This window comes from Rhodotorula graminis (genome assembly GCF_001329695.1).
Source record: "Rhodotorula graminis WP1 unplaced genomic scaffold RHOBAscaffold_19, whole genome shotgun sequence".
Taxonomy (NCBI): Eukaryota; Fungi; Basidiomycota; class Microbotryomycetes; order Sporidiobolales; family Sporidiobolaceae; genus Rhodotorula; species Rhodotorula graminis.
This window is the reverse complement of record NW_017264946.1, coordinates 286,422-308,885: the sequence shown is the minus strand read 5'-3', so window position 1 is coordinate 308,885 and position 22,464 is coordinate 286,422. Positions and strand designations below refer to the sequence as shown.

At 68.5% G+C, this 22,464-nt stretch overlaps 6 protein-coding genes across 6 annotated transcripts; 3 read left to right on the top strand and 3 right to left on the bottom strand.

The window, feature by feature from the left end:
- Positions 1 to 84: 84 nt before the first annotated feature.
- Positions 85 to 1,988, top strand: RHOBADRAFT_56435 (uncharacterized protein). The gene is made up of 2 exons (XM_018418344.1): positions 85 to 682; positions 755 to 1,988. Exons 1-2 carry the CDS (start codon positions 91 to 93, stop codon positions 1,903 to 1,905), a joined length of 1,743 nt encoding a protein of 580 aa, XP_018267875.1. The 5' UTR covers positions 85 to 90; the 3' UTR covers positions 1,906 to 1,988.
- A 706-nt stretch (positions 1,989 to 2,694) lies between these two features.
- On the top strand, positions 2,695 to 6,136 carry RHOBADRAFT_47528 (uncharacterized protein; the record flags this gene model as incomplete). Its single annotated transcript, XM_018414999.1, has 15 exons — positions 2,695 to 2,884; positions 2,974 to 3,069; positions 3,163 to 3,567; positions 3,640 to 3,652; positions 3,743 to 3,981; positions 4,068 to 4,177; positions 4,247 to 4,327; positions 4,405 to 4,774; positions 4,856 to 5,002; positions 5,082 to 5,223; positions 5,313 to 5,330; positions 5,393 to 5,578; positions 5,657 to 5,784; positions 5,866 to 5,960; positions 6,035 to 6,136. The coding sequence occupies 15 exons, from the start codon at positions 2,695 to 2,697 to the stop codon at positions 6,134 to 6,136; spliced, it is 2,322 nt and encodes a 773-aa protein (XP_018267874.1).
- A 1,720-nt stretch (positions 6,137 to 7,856) lies between these two features.
- On the bottom strand, positions 7,857 to 10,259 carry RHOBADRAFT_56434 (uncharacterized protein; the record flags this gene model as incomplete). Its single annotated transcript, XM_018418343.1, has 10 exons — positions 7,857 to 8,018; positions 8,087 to 8,215; positions 8,283 to 8,381; positions 8,460 to 8,617; positions 8,682 to 8,780; positions 8,838 to 8,903; positions 8,976 to 9,443; positions 9,525 to 9,639; positions 9,715 to 10,176; positions 10,239 to 10,259. The coding sequence occupies 10 exons, from the start codon at positions 10,257 to 10,259 to the stop codon at positions 7,857 to 7,859; spliced, it is 1,779 nt and encodes a 592-aa protein (XP_018267873.1).
- A 244-nt stretch (positions 10,260 to 10,503) lies between these two features.
- Positions 10,504 to 11,461, top strand: RHOBADRAFT_56433 (uncharacterized protein; the record flags this gene model as incomplete). The annotated part of the gene is made up of 3 exons (XM_018418342.1): positions 10,504 to 10,536; positions 10,599 to 10,938; positions 11,011 to 11,461. The coding sequence occupies 3 exons, from the start codon at positions 10,504 to 10,506 to the stop codon at positions 11,391 to 11,393; spliced, it is 756 nt and encodes a 251-aa protein (XP_018267872.1). The 3' UTR covers positions 11,394 to 11,461.
- A 3,850-nt stretch (positions 11,462 to 15,311) lies between these two features.
- RHOBADRAFT_1624 (uncharacterized protein) lies at positions 15,312 to 19,055 on the bottom strand (the record flags this gene model as incomplete). Its single annotated transcript, XM_018412303.1, has 4 exons — positions 15,312 to 17,189; positions 17,258 to 18,379; positions 18,464 to 18,747; positions 18,821 to 19,055. Coding segments are annotated over 4 exons (3,519 nt in total), but the record flags the coding sequence as incomplete, so codon positions are not given.
- An 822-nt stretch (positions 19,056 to 19,877) lies between these two features.
- RHOBADRAFT_18907 (uncharacterized protein) lies at positions 19,878 to 22,232 on the bottom strand (the record flags this gene model as incomplete). Its single annotated transcript, XM_018412458.1, has 9 exons — positions 19,878 to 20,181; positions 20,277 to 20,347; positions 20,478 to 20,539; positions 20,620 to 20,734; positions 20,809 to 20,865; positions 20,940 to 21,027; positions 21,121 to 21,389; positions 21,522 to 21,600; positions 21,832 to 22,232. The coding sequence occupies 9 exons, from the start codon at positions 22,230 to 22,232 to the stop codon at positions 19,878 to 19,880; spliced, it is 1,446 nt and encodes a 481-aa protein (XP_018267870.1).
- Positions 22,233 to 22,464: the final 232 nt, after the last annotated feature.

Here is a 22,464-nt window from a genome sequence, read left to right as displayed (position 1 = left end):
GAGACTCGGCGCTCGCTCGCTCGCGGGCGGTTCAGTTTCCAACTCGACCCTCTCTCACTCCCCCACAACCGCTGATCGTCGAGCGAGGCGATGCAAGAGCTTCAGCAACGCCCCGAGGGCACCGTCGACTTCGCCCAGCAGCTCGCACCGCCGCACGGCGCTGTGCCAGGCCAGCCTCCCGCCTCCTCCACCTCCTCGACCAAGCGCCCTCGCTCGCCCCCACAAGGGCCCGCGCCAGTGCCGCACCAGAACCAGCAGCAGCAGCAGCAGCACGCAGGCGACATGGACGCCGAGGGCGAGTTCGACCCGTCCCTGCCCGACCTGCTCGTTCACCGAGCCGCCAACGGCGCCGAGTTCGACCACCTCGTCCTCCCGACCCCGCCCGCGCACCTCTTCGGCCAGAACCAGGACCAGCAGCAGCAGCAGCTCTCGACCGACACGACCGCCAGGGCCACCGCGAGCAATGACCGCGTCGGCCAGCAGCAGCAGAACGCCGTTGCCGGGCCGTCGTCGTCAGCGACGGGCGCAGGCGGCGCGGCGGGAACGGCGCAGGACGGCGAGCAGGGCAAGGACGTCGCAGTCCGTGACGGCCCCGAGGACCTGCCCGGGCGCGACGCGTTCGAGGCGGCCGTCGAGGAGTACCTCCAGGGCTTGCACGCCATCAAGCGCACCAAGGCCCTCAGTGCGTCTCACTCTCTCTTTCACTTCAAGCGTACGAGGCACCCTTACTGACTCTCTCGACGTGCGCCCGCAGTGGGCGACGAGCTGCACGACCTCGTCCGCGCCATCCTGCGCGAGCCGCAAAACACCAAGCAGGGCGACCCGCAGATGCGGTTCTGGGTGCGCCAAAGGTTCACGCTCCTCGCCGCGCCCGAGGGCGACAGCGTCGTGCACGAGGACAAGAAGGTCGTCCTGCGCTCGCACCTGTTCGACACGATCTCGGCCGCCCACGTCGCCGCCGAGCACGGCGGGCGCGACAAGACGTTTGCCGAGGTGCGCAAGCACTGGAGCTACGTGCCCAAGGAGGTCGTCGTCCTGTACATCCGCCTGTGCCCGACGTGCGGCGGCAAGCGCGTCACGGTCCGGGGCAAGCGGCCCCAGGGCGACAAGCGCATCCCGCTCCCGCAGGACGTCCTCACCAGGCCCGCCGACGACGGCGTGCCCGACACATCCGGCTTCCTGCCCAAGCTCCGACCCGCCCCGACCGCTCCCGCCGCGACCGCCGACTCGACCAAATCCGCGACCGACATCCCGCTCGACCCCGCCCTCCTCGCCGCCGGCCCGTCCAACGCCGCCTTCCTCCCCGCCATCGCGCCCCGCCCGCCTCTCCCTCCTTCCTCTCTCGAACCCGAGCCCGGCCCCAGCTCCAGCAAGCGCCAGCGCACGTTCCCGCCTGCGCCGCCGCACCAGGCCAAGCCCAAGAAGGCCGCGCCGCGCCCGCGCGCCCCCAAGCACGCCCTGCCGGGCGCGCACCCGGCGCCGGCGTTTGTCCCGCAGCGCTCGGCCGACGACCTCGCGTCGCCGGCGGTCGCGCCCGAGGTCGGCGAGCGCGAGGAGGAGCACGAGGAGAAGGAGCCGGCGAGGGCGCGCCCCGGGAGGAAGAGCGCTCGCGCGGCGGCGGCGGGCATCAGCGCGCTTGCGGCGCTCGAGCATGGAGAGGAGGACGACGAGTACGGCGCGAGGGCGTCGGGGCAGGCGCGCGAGCAGAAGCAGCAGCAGCAGCAGCAGGGCGGCGAGGGCGCGCGCGAGGGGTCGCAGGACGAGGATGCGCCCGGCGAGTTGGACGACGACGACGAGGGCCTGGACGATGACACCGAGGCGCGCTTCGTCATGGACCCGGACCTGTTCGAGGGCGGCGGCGGCGAGATCCCGGGCGACGAGGGGGACGAGCGCGAGGGGGCGTGAGGGCGCTTGACGAAGGAGGGAGTTTCCGCTTTGCGCGCTTTATCAGTACCGTCTGTTGCAGTGCTAGTCGTGATTTGCTTGCGAGCTCGCTGTCAGAGAGCTCGTCTCGAGGGCCGTGAGTGCGAGGTCGTCGTCGACCGACGCTTCGTCTCGAGCCAGCGAGTCGACCGTCCAGCCCTCCTCTGCTGGCTGTCGTACGTCGAGCACAGGCTGCTCTCGTGCTTCTCGATGCCGTCTCGCACAGCGTCGCACCCAAGCGAGCGCAGCACACTCCCCCAACGCATTCACTCTCGCCTCGCCCGACTTCTCTCGCCTCTCGCGCTCGCTACACGCCCTCGAGCAGCGTCGGACTGCCAGTATGGGCCTCTCCGAGCTCAGTGCTGCGCGCCAGCCGCTCGAGGCGCTCTCCGGAGCGCTGCGGGTGACGCTCGAGTCGGAGGTCGCGCTCATCTCTGTTCGCCTCTCGCTCTCCCTCTGCCGCTTGTGGGGCCACGAGCGCCGCACAAACAGCGCACAGCATGTCCCGTGAGCCTTTGCGCCACTCGGACGAGCTGCAGGGGGGCTGTCGAGGGCGAGCGGGCCATCACGTCGAGGACGCGCCTGACCTCGTCTCCTGCTGCAGCCGAATCTGGACGGACGACGAGCGAGTGAAGGGACGGCGAGAAAAGGGGGTGCAGCGGGTGGCCGCCCGAGCGCCAAAATGCCTCTCTCCTTCCTTTCCCTCACTTCTCGCCCACCTCGCTCCTCGACCCGACGTCGCCCTCGCTCACCTCAAGACCGCCTTCGACCATGGCCCTGCGCCTCCTCACCAACGTCGCACGCGCGACCCTCCTCGTCCCGCTCCTCGCACCCGTCGTCCCGTTCCTCTCGTCGTCGTCGACCTCGCCCTCGTCTGTCCTCGTCCACGCTCGCGACTTCAACGTGTGCCCGGCACAGTTCAACGCCTGCAGCGGTATCAAAGACTGGGAGCCCGTGTGCTGTGCGTCCCCCTCTCACTCTCTCACACCCTCCCTCGACGTCGACACGCCGTCGCCGAAGCTGACCCATCCTCTCGACCCTCCCTCGCAGGCCCCGAGTCGTGCTCGTGCGTCCGCGACGAGAGCGGCTTTGCCTTCTGCATGAAGCCCAACGAGCAAGACGACGAGTCGGGCGACACCCCGTGCTGTACGTCCTCTCCTTCCCCTCGCTCATACCCCTCTTCCCTTCCTGCGCCTCGAGAGGGCCATCCCGCTGATCCCTCGCCACCGATCGTCGCAGGCGTCAAGGGCACCTACTGCGAGTCGATGCACCCGCAGTGGATGGTCTGCAACTCGGAAGGCCCCGCTCCTCGCATCGCCTCGTCCGCCGTCGTCACCGTCCCGCTCCGCAACACGCCGACCTCGACGTCGTCCCGTCGCCCGACGTCCACCTCGCGCCCCAAGAAGGACGACGAGGACGAGGACGACTTTGACGACACGTTCGACGACGACCGCGATCTGTTTGGCTCGGGCTCGGGCCGTCGTCCCGCTCGTCCGCACAAGCCCCGTCCGCCGCCGTCGCGCCCGAGCGTCGTCAGCAAGGTCGACGAGCTGCGCCTGTCGCCCAAGTGGAACATCCACGCCAAGCCGCAGAAGCGCGAGTACTGGTTCACGATCGACGAGCGCAAGGGCGCTCCTGACGGCTGTGCGTCCACCTCTCTCTCCTCGCCTCCTCGGGGTGACCTCGACTGACTCTCTTCTCCTCCCCCTCTCGCAGTCGAAAAGTCGATGTGCGTCTTCCTACGTCTCCTTCTCTCGTCACTCGTGACGCCCGAGTCACTGACGCGCACCCCCTCTCTCGCTCGCTCGCCCGCTCGCAGGCTCGTCGTCAACGGCCAGTTCCCGGGCCCCCTCATCGAGGTCAACAACGGCGACACCCTCGTCGTGCACGTCACCAACGCGCTCGACCAGCCCATCACGCTCCACTGGCACGGCCTCGTGCAGAACGGCACCATCTGGGACGACGGCCCGTCCGGCGTCACGCAGTGCCCGATCGCGGTCAGCAAGAGCTACACGTACTCGTTCCCGATCCCGGGCGACCTCGAGTTTGGCACCTACTGTGCGTCCTCTCTCTCTCTTTTGCGCGAGGTCGTCGTCGTTCGCGCTCGAGCCGCCCCGCCCTGACCCTCTTGCGCCCGTCCACAGGGTGGCACGCTCACCGCCGTGCGCTCTACGCCGACGGCATCGTCGGTCCGCTCATCGTGCACTCGCCGAGGGACCCGCTCGTGCGCGGCCGCGACTACGACGTCGACCAGGTGCGTCCGCTCCTCCCTCCCTCGTCGCCGAAATCCCGACTGAACCCCTCTCATGCCCGGTGCGCGCAGATCATCATGCTCAACGACTGGTACCACGACTCGGCCGACTTTCTCGTCGACTCGCTCCTGTCGCCGCAAGGCCTGAACGGCGTGCGTCCCTGCTCTCGCCCCCCTCCCTCCCTCGTCGACTGCCCGACTGACCCACTCTCTCTCGCTCGCCGCGACAGACCTTCCTCGCGCCGTCGCCCAACTCGCAGCTCATCAACGGGCACGGCATCTACAACTGCTCGCTGTCGCCGCGCACGTCGTCCAAGTGCACCCAGCGCCGCCAGCTCGACCTCCCCGAGCTCGTGTTCCCGCCCGACTCGCGCGTGCGCCTGCGCCTCATCCACTCGGGCGCGCACCCGGTCATCTTTACGTCGGTCGACGAGCGCTCGCTCGAGGTGATCGAGGCCGACGACACGGGCGTCTTTGGCCCGTCGTTCCACCGTGTCGGGCTTAACGTCGCGCAGCGGTACTCGGTCCTGCTCGACACGTCGTTCGACTCGGTCGGCGACGCCTTTTTCCTGCGCGCCGAGGTCAACACGGGCTGTCTCGGTGCGTCGCCCTCGTCCTTCTTCTCCTCGCGAGCCGACCTGACCTTGTCTCCTCTTCCCCCCTTCTCTCTCTCGCTCGCAGGCGCTCCTTTCCCCGACCTGAACCCGCAGGCGCGCATGGTGATCCGCATCGGCGACAAGGAGCACGGCAACGGCGGGCGCAAGACGCTGCCGACAACTCGCGACTGGAGCGACCCGTCGGTCGGCAACTGCACGGACCTCGACGAGTGTGCGTCCTCCCCTCTCTCTCTCTCTCTCGCGCCACCTCCTGCGCACCCTTCCCTGACCCTCCCATCGCCGACCCGCAGCCCTGCTTCGTCCTCGCATCGTCCGCCATGTCCCGGACCAGGCCGACCAGATCAGCTTCTTCAACTCGTCGGCGTCGGGCGGAATCGTCGCGACGGGCAACGCGAGCGCCATCTTTGAGTGGACCCTCAACAACATCACCTTGTGCGTCTCTCTTGCTTGTCTCTCCCCCAGCGACGAGCCTCCCCGACTGACCTCGCTCGTCGTCGTTCCCGCCCCCTTCCTCGTCGCAGCGAGAACTTTGCCTACGAGTGCGCCCTCGGCTCCCTTCCCTCGTCCTCTCGGTCCATCACTGACTCGCACCCGCACGCAGCCCGATCCTGCACCAGGTCGTGCGCGGCGACAACTTCAATAACGGCCGGTTCGCGGTGGTCACGGCTCGCAAGCTTGAGACGGTCGACCTCGTGATCCAGAACGTGGCCGGGCCCGACCACCCGTTCCACCTGCACGGCAAGCCCATGTCGATCATGGCTCGCGGCACAGGCCTGCTCTCGCCGAGGTGCGTCCTCGCTCGTCCTCTCCTCGTCTTGGGGGCTCGAGCGCGACGGTCTGACCTCGTTCCTCGTGCAACCTGCAGCGCCGCCGCTCGTCTGCGCCTCAAGACGTTCAACCCTCTGCGCCGCGACACGATCGGCGTCCCTCCTGGCACCTGGGTCCTCGTCCGCTTCGTGTCGGACGTGCCCGGCGTGTTCGCGATGCACTGTCGTGCGCCTCCTTCTCCCTCTCCTCGGCAGGAATCTGCCACTGACCCCCTCGCTCCCTTCCCCTCCCTTCCCCTTTGCGCAGACATCGTCTGGCATCAATCTCAAGGCCTCATGGGCGTCTTTGTCGCCCAGCCGGACCGTCTGCGGCGCCTGCGCATCCCGTCGGCCAACCTCGCTGTGCGTCCTCGCCTTTCCCTCGACCTCTTGCACGCTCTGTGCGGCGTACTGACGCTCATGCAACCCGTGCGCAGCTTTGCGACGGCGGTAACCCCAACCTCATCGACCCTGGCCGTCGCCAACGTCGCGACGCGCTCGGCCCGTCGTCGCCTGTCGCGAGGCGGCGGCTCTTCTGATCGGCCAGAGCAGCATAGCGCGTCTCTTCTCTCTTTCTTCCCCCGCTTGTTGTCCCCTCGCCCCTCCTCCTTCTCTTCGTTCCCTCTTCCCTCTTGTCCCTCTTGTCCCTCGTCGCATTCTGCTCGCCTCCTCCCTTCTTGCTTAGTCTCCCTTCCTCGTTCTAGGTCCTCTCTGCAACGTCGTCTTCTTGCATGCTTGTCTCGTCTCGTGTCTCCTTCCTTTCGCCCGGCCGAGAGCGAGAGAGCGGACGCTGTCGAAAAAGGTGAGGCGCGAACCGTCCCCTCGCCTCCGCGTCCACCTCGAGCCCGCCCTCGGCTACAACTACCGACGCTGCCTCGAGCACCTCTCTCGAGCTGGTGAGCCTCGACGCACCCCCGTGTCCAGCCGGCAGAGCTCGACCGCAACTTGGCGCGGGCGGGCGACCTTCTTCGTTCTCCTCCCCACCTCGCCCTCTCCTCATCATCCGCTGAGGATTTGGTGAGCAGTCGAACTTCTTTCTCCGCACCTCTCGAGACCCTCCGCAAGGTCGCCTTGCCCCGTGGAGGCCAGGGTGGAGCTGACCACGTCCTCCCGTTCCTCATCTCCCCCTCCTTCTTCCTCTCCTGCTCGCCCTCGTGCAGACCCGCAGATAATTTTGGACGGGCTTTGATGTCGCTGAGGACCGCTGGGCAGCACGTGGAACTGCTGGGACGCGAGGGCGGCGAGAGGCGTTGGAGGGCCTGGCGCGGGAGCGAGGTGCGGCCGGCGAGGGTCACTGTCCTGCACGTGGGCCGTGTGAGCGGCACGGCCATGCCTCAAAGGCACTGTGGCCTCTCTGGAGGAGGACGCAGCCGAGCAGGAGGTCGTTGCCGTCGTCATCGTCGCCTCGAAGCGAGCAGCCTTCGCACCCCCCTCGAGCGCCCTTTCCTGACCACGTTCCTCGTCCATCCTCACAGAGACTCGTTCAGCATCGTCTTGGGCAAACGCTCGGTGCATCCCTCGCCCTTTCTCCCTGCGGCACGTCCCTCCCTCACCACTTTCCCTCGCCCTCCCCCTCTCTCGTCCCTCCTTTCAGGTCTCGCCCGGTGCGCCAAACCCTCTCCCTCTCCTCCTTCGTGGCCCCGCCCCTTCCTTACGACCTCCTCCTCGAGATGCCGGGCCCCTCGTCGTTCGACGGGGTCACCTTTCGAGCGAGCTTGCTCCTCGCCGACCGACGTCGCCTCTCGAGCAGTCCTCTCTCTCTCGCGCAACCTGACTGACCTCCCTGCCCTCCTTCTGCAGCGACTCTCAGCTACCTCTCGGTGCGTCCCCCTCTCCTCTTTCCTCCTTCCCTCGGCTCGAGCTCGCCACCGCTCGAGCCCTCTCTCGCCTCTCGTACAGCACTGACACGCTCTCCTCCCGTAGCGCAGCACATCCTCTTTGTAGCTCTCCCTCTGGTACGTCTCTCTTTCTTTTTCTCTGCCTTCGCGACCTCTCTCTTCCCTCGCGGCCTCTCGCACGTCTCGAAACTCACGTCAAGCCCTTCTCCGCGCCGTCGCAGAAATACTACGAGCGCTCATCGTCCCGACCGACGGAGCGTTCCTCGTTGGCGAGACGTGTGCGAGAGATCCGGTGCAGGTCCGTGCCGGCGACGCGAGGAGGCGACGTTGGGAGGGGAACGAGGAGGAGATGGAGCGAGAGCAGCAGGAGGGCGGCCGCAGCCTTTCGAGAGGGGAGACAGGCGCATGTTGCAAAGTCTGTTCAACTATACAAATGCGCGATGCGCGCCCTCGCACGGCCCAGAGAGCCCGCCGTCACGAGCTGCGTCAGATTGCCGATCAGACCTCCGGCGGCGTACAGGTCGAGGTTCTCGATGTTGAGGGCGACCGGGGTGCTCTTGCCGGATGCAGGAACGGCGAACGCCTGCGCAAAGGGGCGAGGAGGATCGGTACCCGCTCGCACGAGCCGGACACAGGGATTTTGAGACGTACGGGAGGAGAGAACTCGCTCACGAGCCCGATCGCCTGAGAGCCGGCCGTCCCGGACGGGCCCGAAACGGTCGCGAGGTTGAGCAGGCGGTAGCAAGGCGCTCCTTGACGACCTGAGCGCTCGAGCCCCGTCTGCAACGACACGTGAACCGTCAGGCGGGCGAGTAAAAGAAGGCGGCGAGAGCGAGCTCGAGCGCACCATGTGCCAGTCTCCTGGCTCTCCTTGGCGACCCGAAAGCTCCCACGCCTTGCGTTGACGGTTGTGGATCTTGCGCGCTTGACTTGGCTGAGCGCGAGGCTGGTGGCAGGGAGGAAACGAGGGCCAGTCAGTCGACGGTCGTGCTCGCGAGCGACGGTCCTTGTGAGGGCGGCTTGCCCGCTCGTTCGAGTTGATATGGGGCTCGGTGGTCGACGGAGCTGCCGACCCGAAAGGCGGATCGTCAAGAGCGCCGACTTTGGCAACGAGCTCCTCCTTGACCGTGCGGAAGAACGGCAAGATCTCCTCGGGCGCGAGGGACTCGGCCTCTCCAAACCCTGCATCGAAAGGTTCGTCAGTGATGCGCGCACTCGAGAGGAGAAGAGGGAGAGGAGGGCGCACCGCTGTCGACGAGGAGCGCTCGGAGCGTGCTCGGGTCCTCCTTCTCGAAGAGCGTGAGCCAGGCTTCGACCGAGAGATCGGGCTCGTCCTTGCGGTCGTCTGCGTGATACATCAGGTTCGTGCGGCTCGAGAGGGCGAGGAACAGAGGCGACGCACACTTTTTGGCCCATGCGCGGCGGCGAGCGACGTAGCCGGAGCAGGCGATCGTACCCGAGTTCGTCTCTGTCGCGCGCCAGGTAGACAGGGTCAGAGAGACTCGTCGAGACGAGAGAGAGAGAGAGAGAGAGCGCGCACCGTCAAGCTGCGGCCGACGGCCAAACTTGCCCGTGCCGAACAGGCGCACGAACCCCTTGACGAAGCACGAGACCGCGAAGAACGTGTCGTGCAGGTCCGGGTCGGTGGTCGCGTCGTAGCGAGCGACGCCGGCGATGACGTCGAACGTGTCGACCTCGAGCTGGAGCAAGGCCGCGAGCGCGTCGTAGATGTCGCGCAGTCGGTCGGGCTTGTCGGCGATCCAGGCGAGGATGATGCAGCGGCGGTACAGGAGGGCGGTGCGGAGCTCGACGTAAGCCGAGTTGGCGAGGACCGACGGGTGGTACAGCTGGTACGCCTCGAGGCCGAAGAAGGCGGACCGGAGCGTCTCCGAGAAGAGGTCGAGCGCGCCGTTCAGGTTGGGCATGTCGGCGAGACGACGGGCGACGTCGCCGTTGGCCATGATGTGCGTGACCTCGATGTTGAGGTGCTGGATGAGGTCGAAGAAGACTGTGGCTCAAGGAAAAGAGGGGTCGGCGTCGGCTCGAGCGCGAAGTGAGGGCGCCCGGGCCTCGAGAGGAGGCGACCCACTCTCTGAGAGAAGCTGCGCCGTCTCGATCCACGCCGCCGGGACCCTGGTCGAGCCAAGAGCGCCGCGCTCGACCGCCGCTTGAAGAGGAGGAGCTCGACATTGCGCGAACGGGTCCTACGCGCGAGCATGGGTCCGCGAGAGCGTCAGGATCCGGAACGGTCGCGGCAGAGAGGGCGAGACGGGACGCACGTGCACCCAGTACTTGAGGTCGGGAGCGATGGCGCCGAGAACGGCCTCGACGGCGAGCACGACGAGGCGAGTGCCTTGCGGCTCAGGGTCGCCGGGAACGTCTCGCCGCAGCGGGTGAAAGTTCTTCGGGTGGTCGTAGGGCAGACACTCGAGGATCTCGACGATGATGCGGAGCGGCGTGCCGTCGGGTTGGGCGAGCGCGGCGCGCAAAATCTCGTCGAACGCCTTGAGGTCGTGCACTGGAGGAACGCGTGTCGGACCGAGGGCGTCGTAGTCGGCGTTGTCGAGGTGCTGGAACTCTTGGACGGCGCCAATGATGAAGCGGTGCAGCTGGCCGACGGCGCCGGCGTCGTGCGGGTTGATGCGCAGTTGGTCTCGCAGAGCGACGAGCTGGTCGCGCACGCCGGGAAGCTGGCCGAGGGCGTACACGTTCTGGGTCTCCTCCATGGAGAGAAGACCGTGCTGCAGAGGCGGAAGAGTCAGTGCGGGACAAAGAGGCTGAGGAAGAGGCGAAGGAGACGCACCTGGTCGGCGAGCTGCGCCATTTGAGAAGGTCGCGCAGGGTCGTGCGCGGCACCGTGTACTGTAGCTTGGGCACACGCGAAGCAGGAGCTCCAGGACGCAGCGAAGGAGCGGGAGAAGCCGAAGCTGAGCTGCGTCGGCTAGCGGTCGCCGACGGACGGCGGACAGGGGCTCGGGGACGAGAAGCAACGAGTTCGTCCGCTCCTCGCCGGCAACTCCGAGGAGCCTCTCGCGCTTGAAGCAGAGCCGCCTCCTTGCCCGCCGTTCATGCCCGCCCCAAGCTTCAAGCAGCGTTGGGAGGTGCGTCGCAAGTTCGAGCTCGTCCCAGATCCGACGCGGCGCTAACGCCTGCCCTCGCGCAGCTCGTGCAGTCGACGCTCGCCGCCAGCTCCTCGTCCAGCGGCGCCACCTCTTCCTCCTCCTCCTCCTCTTCTTCTTCTCGCTTCCCGTCCATCGGGCTCGCGCACCACCAAGACCCGCACAGCAAGAGGCGGTACCAGGCCGTCGACCTTGACGCGATGGCCCAGCTGAGCCGGCAAACCGCGCGCGCCTCGTCGAAGCCGGCGAAACGAGCACCAGCTGCGCCGCCGCCGCCGCGAGCCGTGCAGGTGCAGGACGACCGCCAGCCAGGCGAAGCGTCGTCGTCCAAGCAGGTCGAGGAGCAGGCGGCCGGCTCGAGCGCGCGCCGCGAGGAGCAAGCTCGTGCGCTCCGATTTCTCGTCGCGCTCTGAGCCACACGACGAGCTAACCCGCCCTCGCCGTCCTCGCCCACAGCGTCGTCGAGGAGCCAGTACGAGGCGGTGCGCAAGGAGCTCAAGACGCTCGACTTTAGCGACCCTCGCTACCTCGAGCCCGGCCGCGCCACCGACGATATCGATCGACTGCTCGGGTCCTTGACGATCGCGCCCCTCGAGGCGATGCGGGCCGACGGCGACGTTGCGGACGCCGCGTGGGAGGAGCCGATTCGCGAGGCGGTCGACCGGATCTGGGTGTCGGGCACGACCGCGGCGGACAGGAGGGCTCGGTGCGAGGAGGCGCGCGAGTTGCTAGGGGAGCTGATTGCCGAGTCGCTGCGGCGAGAGTCGGACACGGCGTATCGCGGGAGGGAGGTGCGCAGGGCCGTGGTGAACGCCGGGCTGCGCCACATGCTCGAGTAGCCGTGCGAAGGCGTTCAAGCGAGTGGAATGCGACGAGCGGTGTCCCTGGCGTGGCGACTGCGCGAGCGGCTGGGTCGAAGGAGGAGGAGCGAGAGAGAGAGAGCGAGTGGGGAATGGCGCGCGAGGGGACGGTACTTGGCACGACGCCTCGCGCGCCTCGCCGCCTCTCTTCGAGCGCCTCGTCTCGTTCTGCCAGCTCTCCTTGGGCGACAGACTGCTTCCTCCTCGGCGACACATCGCTCTCGCCTCGCTCTGGCCTTGCTTTCCCTTCGCTCTCGTCTCGCTGTCGCCTCGCGTCTTCTTCCTCTTGCCTCGTCCTCTCTCTCCTCGCTCGCCAGAGAGCTAAAGGTCACATGATTGCAGGGTACGGCCACGAGAGAATGTATCGGCGCGAGCGCAGACCTCGCACGAGAGAGAGAGCGAGAGAGAAGAGGGCCGGCCGACGAGGACGCACCTTCGCGTCCGGGGCGACAGCTGCGAGAGACAGTCACGGAAAAGCGTGAAGGAGGGAGAGAGAGAGTCAGTTCTTGTCGCCGAAAAGGCGCAAAAAAGAGAGCGGGGCCTTGGTCGTCCGCCGAGGTCGCGAGGACGAGGCCGGTGAGGAGAGAGGGCGACGCACCGAGAGCCTGTGGACGCTGCTTGGCGGGACGGGCGACTAGAATGTCAGTAAGCGAGGTGCTGCCCGACGAGGAGAGAGGACAGGAGGGACGCACTTGAGGGCCGTGCGACGCCGAGTCGAGGGGGATGAGCGGTCGGCAGGGGACTGTGGAGGGGAAGGGGAAGTCAGTGTGCGGCTCGCAGATGCCCCTCAAGAACAAGGAGGATCAGGACGCACCTCCACGAGTCCCGAGCGTGCGCATCTGCGAGACGAGGAGTGAGCGGTGTACGCCCAGCCGTGCGCGAGGGACGACGACGACGACGATGGCAAGGAAGAGAGAGAGAATGAGGACGCACCTCGGCGCACCGCAGCCCGTCGACTCCTTCGAATAGACGTGCACCGAGCGCTGAGAGCGAGAGGGTGAGAGGGCGAGAGGAAGGAGGAAGGAGGGGAGGGCGCCAGGCGAGACGAGCGCGCACGACCAAGTCCTCTCGCCTGAGACGACCGCGCCAACCGCCCCTCTTCGGCTGCTGCCGCCGCACAGAAGCATTTTCCATCCACCCATGACAGCTCTGCCGGGGTCCCATAGCCCCTCGTGCCGCGCCCAGCTTGTAACGACCCTCGGCGTCCTCATCGCCCTCGCCCGCTCTCCCCGCTCGCCTGGCCCCACCTCGCCTCGAGAGCCCTCGAGAGCCGCACACACGCCCACTACAGGCCTCCATGCCGCCGATGAAGGGAAAAGAGGGCGCACCGGCGTGGATGAATGTCGGGCGAGTGAGGTGAAGAGGCGGCCGCGGCCGCGCGAGCGAGGCAAGTCGGGTCGGCGAGGCCGGCCAGGATCGCGCGCGGAGTGCGACCGAGCTACGAGCAAGGTGCGACCGATGCGCAGGCGAGGCGAGAGCAAGGGCGGGTCGAGGCGAGGAGGCGAGGGCGAGGTGCTGTTGAGGAGGTCGCCCCGAGCTGCGGGCAAAGCGGCGACGCGAGAGAGGACGTCTGCGGTCCCAGTCGAGGTGCGCAAGGAGACAAGGGACCGTAGAGGTCGAGGTGCGCAAGCTCGAGGCTCGCAACTCGCCGCGACTCGGAGCCGCGCGTTTCTCGGCTCGTTCCACCTTTCGTCCTCAAGCGCTTGGGTCTGAGCCGGCCCAGATCTGCTCCTGGGCCGGCACACGCGCCAATTCAGCTGTCGCCGCCGCTTGTAACCGGGTCGAGACGAGGTCGGCTCTCGCCTTCCCCTCCCACTTCCTCGGCGCTCTCGGCGTGTCGCCTGCTCGCTCTCGCCTAGCTCGTCGGCCGCGCGACGCATGTCCATCATCCAGGCAGACGCTGCTCTGCCGGTCGTCGAGCTGGCGCCATCCAGGTGGGCGCGCACGACTCGACGCGACTCGGACGCGCCGCTCAGCAGCTGCACCTCGGTCTTCGCGAATTCGAGCGGACGAGCTGGCGAAGCGAGGCAGAAAGCCAACATGCTGGCCCCCGCTCGCGGCTTGCCTCCGCTTCTCATCCTCGCCGCTCGTGTGCGCCGACCTGCTCGCTCCGTCGCGTCCAGCTCGATGCCCTCCTCCGCAACTGGTGCGCTCTCCTCCCTCTCCCTCAGCGTACCCGAGGAGTGGGTGCATGCAGACTCTCGATCGAGCTGACGAGCGCTCCTCCCCCGCAGTCGAACCCGCCTCAAAGAAGCGCCGTCTCTCGACCAGCTCGCCTTCCACCTCGTCGTCGTCGGCGCAAGTTTGGCGCGCGTTTGACGTCCTCAAGGAAGACGCTTCTCGCCTCATCGCTCACGGCCTCGACGCCCTCCACCGCCGCGAGCCGGGCGTTCGCGCGAGGTTCAAGACCGCCTGGAGCTGCGTCCTCGGCGACATGCGCTACTCGAAGCAGGACATCAGCGCCATCTCGAGCAAGATCCGCACGCTGCGGTGCAGCGCGAGCTGTGTCGAGGCGGACCGCGACGAGCTGTCGACTCTGGAGGCGCTCCACGCCCGTCTCGAGCGCGAGTACATGCGCGACGAGGTGCAGCACTTGCGCTCTTTCCGCGCCAACCAGTTCATCCAGATCCTCGAGGCGTACAACGACCAGCTCTACCGCACGGGCCACCTGTCGAGGGCCGACTACGACTCGTTCAAGGCGAGCGTGCGCGAGGAGGTGGCGGCGGCGCTTGGCGCCGGCTTTGCCTTTTCAACGGCGGAACCGCCGACAACCTCGCCGTGCGTCCCTCCTCTCTCTCTTCCTCTCTCCCTCGTCGTCGTCGTCGTCGTCGTCGTCGTCACGAGCCAACGACTGACCCTCCCTCGACCGCCCGTCTCGCAGCTCTGCGACGGCGGCAACCCAAACCTGATCGACCCGGGCCGTCGCTACCGCCGCAACGCGCTCGCCGCACCTCGCTCCGTCCCGCGCCGCCGCGTCTTCTAGTCGCACGCCTTCTCTGTCCATCGTCGTCGTTCTTGTCCTTCTTCCCCTCGTCTTCGTCCCCTCCTCTTGCCTGCCCCGGCGTCTTCTTGTTGTACACCTCCCCCTCTTGTCCATCTTGCGTAGCTTGGCTTAGTGCAACCTTACTCGTCGTTCCCTCACCAGGTCTCCGTGCGACTCTGCCGGCAAGTTGTCGAGAGTCGGCTCTCGCGTTCAAAGTCTCATCGCCTCTCGCGGTTTCCCACTCGTCTCTCGCCTCGCCCTCGGCACGTGAGGCTAGTCCGATGCGCTCGCTGTACTCAGTGCCCTTGTTTTGGCCTCCTAGGGCTTCGCGCCTGCTCTTGGCGCGCCGTGGCGCCGCTCGCTCGTCTCCCCGCCCGCCTCATCTTCGTTCAAAGTCTCTCGCGCCTCGCTGTGCGTCTCACGTCTCACTCTGTTGCTTTCCGTTAGACAAGGACCCCGAAGCGCTCGTAACCTCGCCATCCCAGAGCTCTCCGACGGCGGTGTCGTCGCGCTCCTCGCACGGGCCGGGCCCCCTTCTCCTTCCTCCTCCTCTCTCTGTCGTAGCTTTCCGCCGCGTCGCCTGAATGTGCGGTAGAGCTCGTCTCTCTCCGACGAAGCTCTTCTCCTCTCCCGAGTTGCCGAGAGTTCCGAGGGCGAGCGGTCTGCAGCCTCTCGAGCGACAGCGACGACGAGGAGAGGGAACGCTGCTGCCGATTCCTTTTTGGACTGGCTCTACTCAAGAAGAGGAGGGACTGCTGCCGATGACTGCTGATGAGGGGAGATGCGCGAGAGAGGGAGGAGAGAAAAAACTTGGGGAGGCGGCGGGGCGCAAGAACAAGGGCGAGAAAGCGAAAAGAGGGTGCGAGAGGGGGGAGGAGGAGGCTGGACTAGTAGTCGTCATCGTACTCGCGACGGTCACGGCGAGGCGGGCGAGGCGCGTTGAGCTCCTGGATGATGGCGTACGCCGAGTCGATGTTGACGGGCGAGCCCGTGAGCGTGAGCTGGTTGGCGTCGCGCTTGCCGACAACCTCGACGTCGACGCCCGTCGCGCGCAGGCGGTCGAGCCCGGAACCGCCGCGGCCGACGATGCGCGGCATGAGGCCTCGCGGGACCGTGACGAACCCGACGTGCGACGCGTCCTGCGCCTTGGCGAGGTTGCGGCGGATCTCGTCGGCGACCGACTCGGCGTCCTCCTGCGTGCGCGACTCGACGACCCACGGGATCGAGTCGTCGTCGGCCTCGGTCGAGTCGCCGTTGTCGTCGGCGTGCAGCGACACGAGCTGGAACTCGAGCGCCTCGGCGCCGTCGGTCGCGCCGTTCGACGCGTCGGCGCCGTCGTCGTCGATGCGGGCCGCGCCGTTGGACGACGACGAGGCCCGGGCCGACGAGGAGGGCGCAGGCGGCTTCTTGCTCTTGAGCGCCGACGAGGGCGGCTTGATGCCGCGGTGCGACACGCGCGTGCCCGACGGCAGCGACCGGAAAAAGCGGCCGCCCTGCGCGACCTGCGCGTGCAGCTTCTTCGGGATGGCGACCTCGACCGAGTGGGCCGCGCCGCCGGGCGTGCTCGCGCCCGAGCCCGAGCCGCCGGCGCCGCCACGAGGCTTGACGGCTTGGAGGTCGGTCGCGGCGGCGAGGGCAGCGTCCTTGGGGCCGACGACCTTGACGAGGTCGCGCGCGTCGGCGTCGGCGACGTCGGCCTGGTTCTCGGGCTCGCCCGCCGAGGCATAGTCGTTCCAGCCGGGCATGACGACCTTGACGCCGTGCTTGCGCTGCAGGTCCTGGAGCGCCTGGGCGCCCTTGCCGATGACGGCGGCGTGCGCCTGGTGCGGCACGACGACGCCCCACACGACGCGCGACTGGAGGAGCTCGACCTCGTGCTCGAGCGCGGCGCGGATCTTGTCGGCGACGGTCGACGGCGCCGTGATCATCACCTTGTCCTTGCCGTCGCCCTGGCGCGGGAATCGGACCGTGTTGCCCGACGCGCGAGCGTCGGTCGGGCCGCCGCACCGCGCGATCAAGTCGCGGATGCTCGAGCCGCCCGAGCCGATGAGGGTCGTGTGGAACTCGCGCGGGATGTCGAGCTCGAGGCGGAGCTCGTCCTGGACCTCCTGGGCAATCTTCTCGACGGCCTCGCGCGCCTTCTTGATGCTCGACTTGGTGCCGCGGAGCGTGATGGTGGCCGTCGTCGAGTCCGAGCTCTCCTGGTCGACGTCGAGCGAGGCGACGCCCGTGTCGTCCTTGATCTGGTTGACCTGGGACCCGCCGCGGCCGAGGATGCGCGGGAGCGCCTTGACGGCGACCGAGAAGCTCGCGACGTTGCCGTGCTCCTTCTCGTACTCGATCAGGGCGACGAGCTCGCCCTGGGCCGCCTTTGCGCCCTTGGTCGGCCCGCGGATCGAGATCTCCTGCGGCGACGACTTGTCGTCGGCCTTGCCGCGCGGGAAGTTGATGCGCACGTCGTACCGGTCCTCGAGGCGCTTGAGGAACGCGCCCTGCTTGCCGATGAGCGAGCCGCGCTCGACCGAAGCGGCGAGCGGGATCGTGACCGTCACCTCGTCGGCCATGCGGGTCGCGAGCGACTGGATGCGGCGCTGCGCCTCCTCGGCGTTCTCCTTGCGGCCCTTGACCGTCACCTTGCTCGTCGGGCCCTTCTTGGCCGCCGCCGCCGCCGCACCCTGCTCGCCGCCAAAGTCGACGCGCACGCCGAGGTCCTCGCGCAGCTTGTTGACGCCGGCGCCCGACTTGCCGACGATGTGGCGCACGTGCTCGGTCGGGATCTCGAACTCGATGACCTGCAGGGAGCGAGAAGAGTCAGTTGCTGGTCCGAGAGAGGGAGAGAGAGAGAGAAAGAGAGACGCACGTGCGAGTTGACGATCTCCTCGTTCTTGGCCTCCTCGGCGATGCGCAGCAGCTCGCCCTTGACGCGCGCCACCTCGTCCTTTGGCCCACGCACGACAACGTCGTCCTCGGCGCCGCTCGCGGGCGCAAACTGGACGTGCACGAGCTTGTCCTCGCCAATGACGGCGTTGAGCGTCGTGCCGCCCTGGCCGATGACGGCGCCGTGGAGCGCGTTGGGGACCTGGATCGTCTCGGTCGTCAGGTCGGCGTACTCGGCCGCGAGGGCCTCGATCGCGCCCTTGACGGCGTCGAGCGCCGAGCGCGCCTCGGGCCCGGCCGGGTCGTCGCCGACGAACACGACGAGGACGTCGTTGCGGTCGGCATCGGCGGGCGGGAAGACAACGTCGACCGAGTGCTCCTTCTCGAGCTGCTTGACGCGCGCGCCCTTCTTGCCGCCGACGAGGTGGCGGTGCACGAGCGGGTCGACCTCGACGACGTCGAACGCCGACGGCGGCAGGCGGCGCACCTCGGCGATGACGGCCGCGCGCGCCTGGGCGACGCCCTCGAGGCCCGAGCCGCCCTCTGCGCCGTCGCCGACGATCTCGAGCCACGCGTTGGACGCGTTCGGGATCGTGTCGGCGCGCGGGAGGAAGATCGAGGTGCCGCTCGAGAGGGCGACGGGCCGCAGGCGCGCCTTGACGAGGAGGTACCGCGCGAGGTGGGCCGCGTACGCGCGCGGGTCGTGGGCGCCGCGGTGCGCCGTGAGGAGGTCGAGCTGCTCGACGGGCGCGGCGTCGGCGAGGTCCATGACGAGTTGCATCGCCTTGGCCGTGGCGCGGCCGGGACCGCGCACGACGACGTCCTCGGACGCCGAGTCGGCCGGGGCCACCTCGACGGCGCAGCCCGTCTCGGCGAGGATCTTGTCGGCGACCGAGGGCGCGGCGAGGAAGCGGTGCTGGCGCTTGGGGAGCTGGAACGAGACGACCCGGGCCGTCGCGCGCAGGTCGGCCACCTCGTGCTCGATGAGCTCGATGACGCGCTTGACCGCGTCCTTGTCGCCCGAGACGGTGACGGCCTTGTCGGCCTGCTGCTGCGCCGCGGTCGCGTTCGACGACGACGACAGGAGCGCGTCGTCGCCGCCGTCCTTGACGACGTCGACGCCGCGCTGGCCCGAGCTCCGTCGGGGCACGTCGATGCGCACCTCGTCGTCGGCGGCGCCCTCGGCGACGCCGGCGCGCTCGAGGATGGCGGCGACGCGCGCGCCGAGGAGGGCCCACAGCTCGGCGGGCACGTCCGGGACGCGGACCGACGCCTTGGACGTGCGCTCGCGCACGATGGCGAGGATCTGCTGCTTGGCGGCGGCGACGGCGGTCGACGCGCCCGAGAGCGTGATCGGGATCTGCGGGCCCGAGTCGGGGTCGTCGGCCGGGGTCGAGTCGGCGTCGAGCTCGTCGTCGCGCGGGATCTGGATCGAGCACCCGGTCGAGTCGGTGATCGACTTGAGCGTGCGGCCTGCGGACGAGCCAGGAGGATGTCAGCCTCGAGAAGCGCGAGAAGGAAAGAGATAGAAAGAGAAAGAGAGGACGGACCCTTGCGCCGATGATGACGGCGCGCAAGTCCTTGGGGACGAGCACCTTGTCCTCGATCTTCTTCTCGAGCCAGGCCGTGAGCTCGGCCTTGGCACGCTCTGCGCGCTCGTCGGCGCGGGCGCCGCGCGCCTTGATGATGAACGTGGCCGTCACCTTTGACGAGCTGGCGTCGATCGTGACGCCGTCGTGGCGGCGCATGACCTCCTTGAGGACCTCGCCGAGCGTGGTGGGCGCCTCGCGGCGCTCGTTCGAGAAGCCGCGCGGGCCGCGACGGTGGTCGGACGGCGCCGAGATGTGGATCGACGCGACGGGGAGCGACAAGGTGGTCGACGCAGCGTCGGCGGCGGCGGTCGTGCCGGGTGCCGGGGTCGACGCGCGACTGCTCTGCGACTGGGCCGAGGTGGTCGGGGCCTGCTTGGCGCGCAGGGCGGCGCCTCCACCTGCGCCCCACAGCGACTTGGGGGCAGAGCCGGCGAGAGGGGCGCCGAGCGAGGGAAAGGCGCTCTCGTCGCTGACGTCGACGTTGCGCTTGGTGGCCGTCGACGAGGTGCCGTTGGCGCCCTGCTTGGGCGGGCCGTTGGCGGCGACAGGAGGTGCGAGGGCGGCGACGGGGAACGGGTCCTCGAGGAGCGGCTCGTGGGGCTGCTGCTGCTCGTGTTGGGCGGCCTTTTGCGCGGCCTCGTGGGCGGCCTGCATGCGCTGTGCGGCACTCATGCTGGGCGGGGGGCGAGGGTCGTGGGAGGTAAAGGGAGCGTGGGGAGGAGGAGGGGGACGTGGACGAACGAGACGAGGGCCGGACGACGGTAGGGGGACCAGACGGGGGGGAGGGTTGGAGGGTAGCGAGTTGAGTGCTGCCTGCTGTGGCTGGCTCTCGTGGGGGGGTGGTGCGGACGAGGAAGAGGTTGAGGGAGAGCGACGAAGAGGTCTCGGCCCTCGGCTCGCTTCGCTCTCACATCGTCTCGTGCAGGCTGTCGAGCAGCTGCAATATTCTTACAATGCAGTAGCACACATGCCCAACCGGCGGACCCTCGACCCGCGAGAGCCGCCCGACGCTCAGACCCGCCTCCACCCCTCCTCGCCGTACTCGCGCCGCTCCTCCTCCTCAACGAGCCTCTCCTCCTTGCCCCCCTCGCTCCCCTGCTCCCCCTCCCCCTCCCCGTCCTTCCCCTCTCCCTCCTCGCCCTCCTTCCCCGCCGCCTCCACCGCCGCGGCCTTCTTCGCGCCCTCCCTCAGCGCCGCCAGCACCTCGTCCGGCGCGCTCTCGCCCGCCGGGTGCGCGACGAGCTCGCGCAGCTCGCGCAGGACTGTGAGCGTGAACGACTCGAGGTCGAGGTCCGACGGGTCGTACCCGAGCGGGCTGCGGGCGGGAGAGGGAGAGGGAGAGGGAGAGTCAGGGCGGGTTCGAGAGGGCGCGAGGGCGCGAGGGAGGAAGGCAGGGAGGGAGGGACGCACTTCTCGATCTGGTCGCCGAGGCGCAGGAGCCCGAGAAAGACGAACGAGATGATGGCGGTTGCCGGGACAGTCTGTGGGCGTGCGCGAGCGGGAGCGTGAGCGTGAGCGAGTGAGCCCACCTGTCACCCGGACGGATGCGAGGCGGACGGGTCGCGTGAACGGGAAGGAGGAGGGAGAGGGAACGAGGAAACGAGGGCCCACCAGCCACCCAAGCGTCTCGTGAAGTTGACTCGGCGCCAAGAGGAGGTATATCCAGATGACATCTGCGTGCGTGCGCTCGAGTCAGTACAGGGAGAACGAGGGAGGAACGAGGGTCGAGGAGGAACGAGGGTGCGAAACGCACGACGGAGGTGGAGCGAGTAGGCGATCGGCATGGGCGTGAGCAGGACGCGTTCGAGGCCCGTCAGGGCGTCCGACAGCGCTTGGAGCGCGCCGAGGAGTGCGTTGATCGTTGGGACCTGCGACGGCGGGAGGAGGTGGTCAGGGCGGGAGTGGCGCGAGGAGAGGAGGGAGGGGGGGACAAGGGACGCACGTCGATCGTCTTGCGGCGCTGCAGGGCGGCGACCCAGCCCGAGAGGAGGAGGATGAGCTGCGTGAGGGTGCGTCAGTACCGGCCGTCGAGGACGAGGAGGACGCGCCGAGACAGAGAGAGAGAGAGCGCACCTCGAGCGGGACATTGTCGCCCCCCTCCCTCGTCTGCAGCGGCTCCTTTTTGCCCTTCTCCCTCCTCATCCTCCTCCTCCTCCTCCCGCTCCGACTCGCCGCCCCGCTCTCGTCGTCGTCCCCCTCGAGCCGGTGCGCCGCGTCCTCGATCTTGTGCGCAACGCCCCGCCCGCGCCGGAACAGCCAGTGGAGCACGTCGGCGAAGAAGTCGTAGAACGGGACAAAGTCGTCGATCGAGCTGCCGGGAGGCGGGGCGTGACGTGGCGAGAGCGAGTCAGTGCCGGGTCCGGGGTGGGCTCGCGAGGACCGCGGACGAGGGAGAGGAAGGTGAGAAAACGGTGGGACGTACCGCGGTGGCGGGTTCCTCGCCGGCAGCAACTCGTGCCCCTGGCCCGGCGCCGCACGCTCGACCGCCATGGCGAGCGCGGCCGTGCTCCGGCGCTTCTTGACCTCGCCGAGCCCGAGCCCGCGCCGGTCGCGCAGCGTCGCCGCGACCGCCGCGAGGTCCACCTCGGCGGCCGTGTACGGGTGCGCATGGGCGCGCGGGTAGGACGGCTCGGCGGTCGCTGCTGCGCCCGAGACGCTCGGCGAGGCGGTGCGCGGCTGCACCGGCGACGTCGACGACAGCGGCGGGAACAGCGGCGTGCGGCTGTGCGCCTCGCTCAGGCTGTGCATGCTCTGCGACGACGCCGCCGCCAGCCCGCCATGGAGCTCAAACGCCGGGTCAAAGCTCGTCTGGCGGCTCATGGCGAGCGGCGTGCGCGCGCCCGCACCGGCGCCCGGCCCGCCGAGGACGGCAAACGCGCTCGCGCCGAGCGTCTCGACGCTGCCCGGCTCGACCGGGCTCGGCGCGTAGCCCGGTCCGAGGTCGTCGCGGCGCAGGTAGAGCGACGACGGGAGCTTGTGGTACCGCGGGAGGAACGCGACGAGGGGCCACAGGTCGGTGTAGTGGACGCCTGGCTCGCCGCGCACGTAGTGCTTGAGCGCGACCGAAAAGGCGGCGACGAGGTTGATGTAGGTGCGCTTCTCGGCGAGGGCCTCGGCGCGCTCGGCGTGCGAGATCGAGGTCGACGGGTCGGCGGGGACGTGAAGCTGATCTGGGCAGTGGAGCCAGGCCATGCGGGCAAACGTGCGCGAAGCGAGGATGACGGACGACCACAGGCGGCGTCCTTCAGAGTAGCTGCCGAACGCGCTGTTGGTCTTGAACGTGAGGAGGAGGCCGATGACCTGCGGAGCGGCGAGCGAGGTCAGTAGTCTGTCAGGCGCCGAACGAGAGCGTGGCACTCGAGACATCGAACGAGATATCAGGCTCACCGTGCCAAAGACGGTAAGGAGCGTCGGCGCAATCTCGAGCCTGCGAGGGCGAGAAAGAAGGTGAGCTCTGCGCCCGTCGACCGGCCGAACGGCGACGAGGGGACGCACTGATGGACCGTCTCGCTGAGGGACGCGATGAGAAAGGCCCAGCCGACAAAGATGCAAATCTCGGGGAGGACGGTCCAGAAGATGGTGGCCTGGAGGTGCAGGA

Bases quoted from the DNA above. Each gene is read 5' to 3' on its own strand.
- RHOBADRAFT_56435 (XM_018418344.1), top strand. From the start codon at position 91: ATGCAAGAGCTTCAGCAACGCCCCGAGGGCACCGTCGACTTCGCCCAG. The intron at 683-754 runs GTGCGTCTCACT...GTGCGCCCGCAG, and splicing joins CAAGCGCACCAAGGCCCTCA to TGGGCGACGAGCTGCACGAC.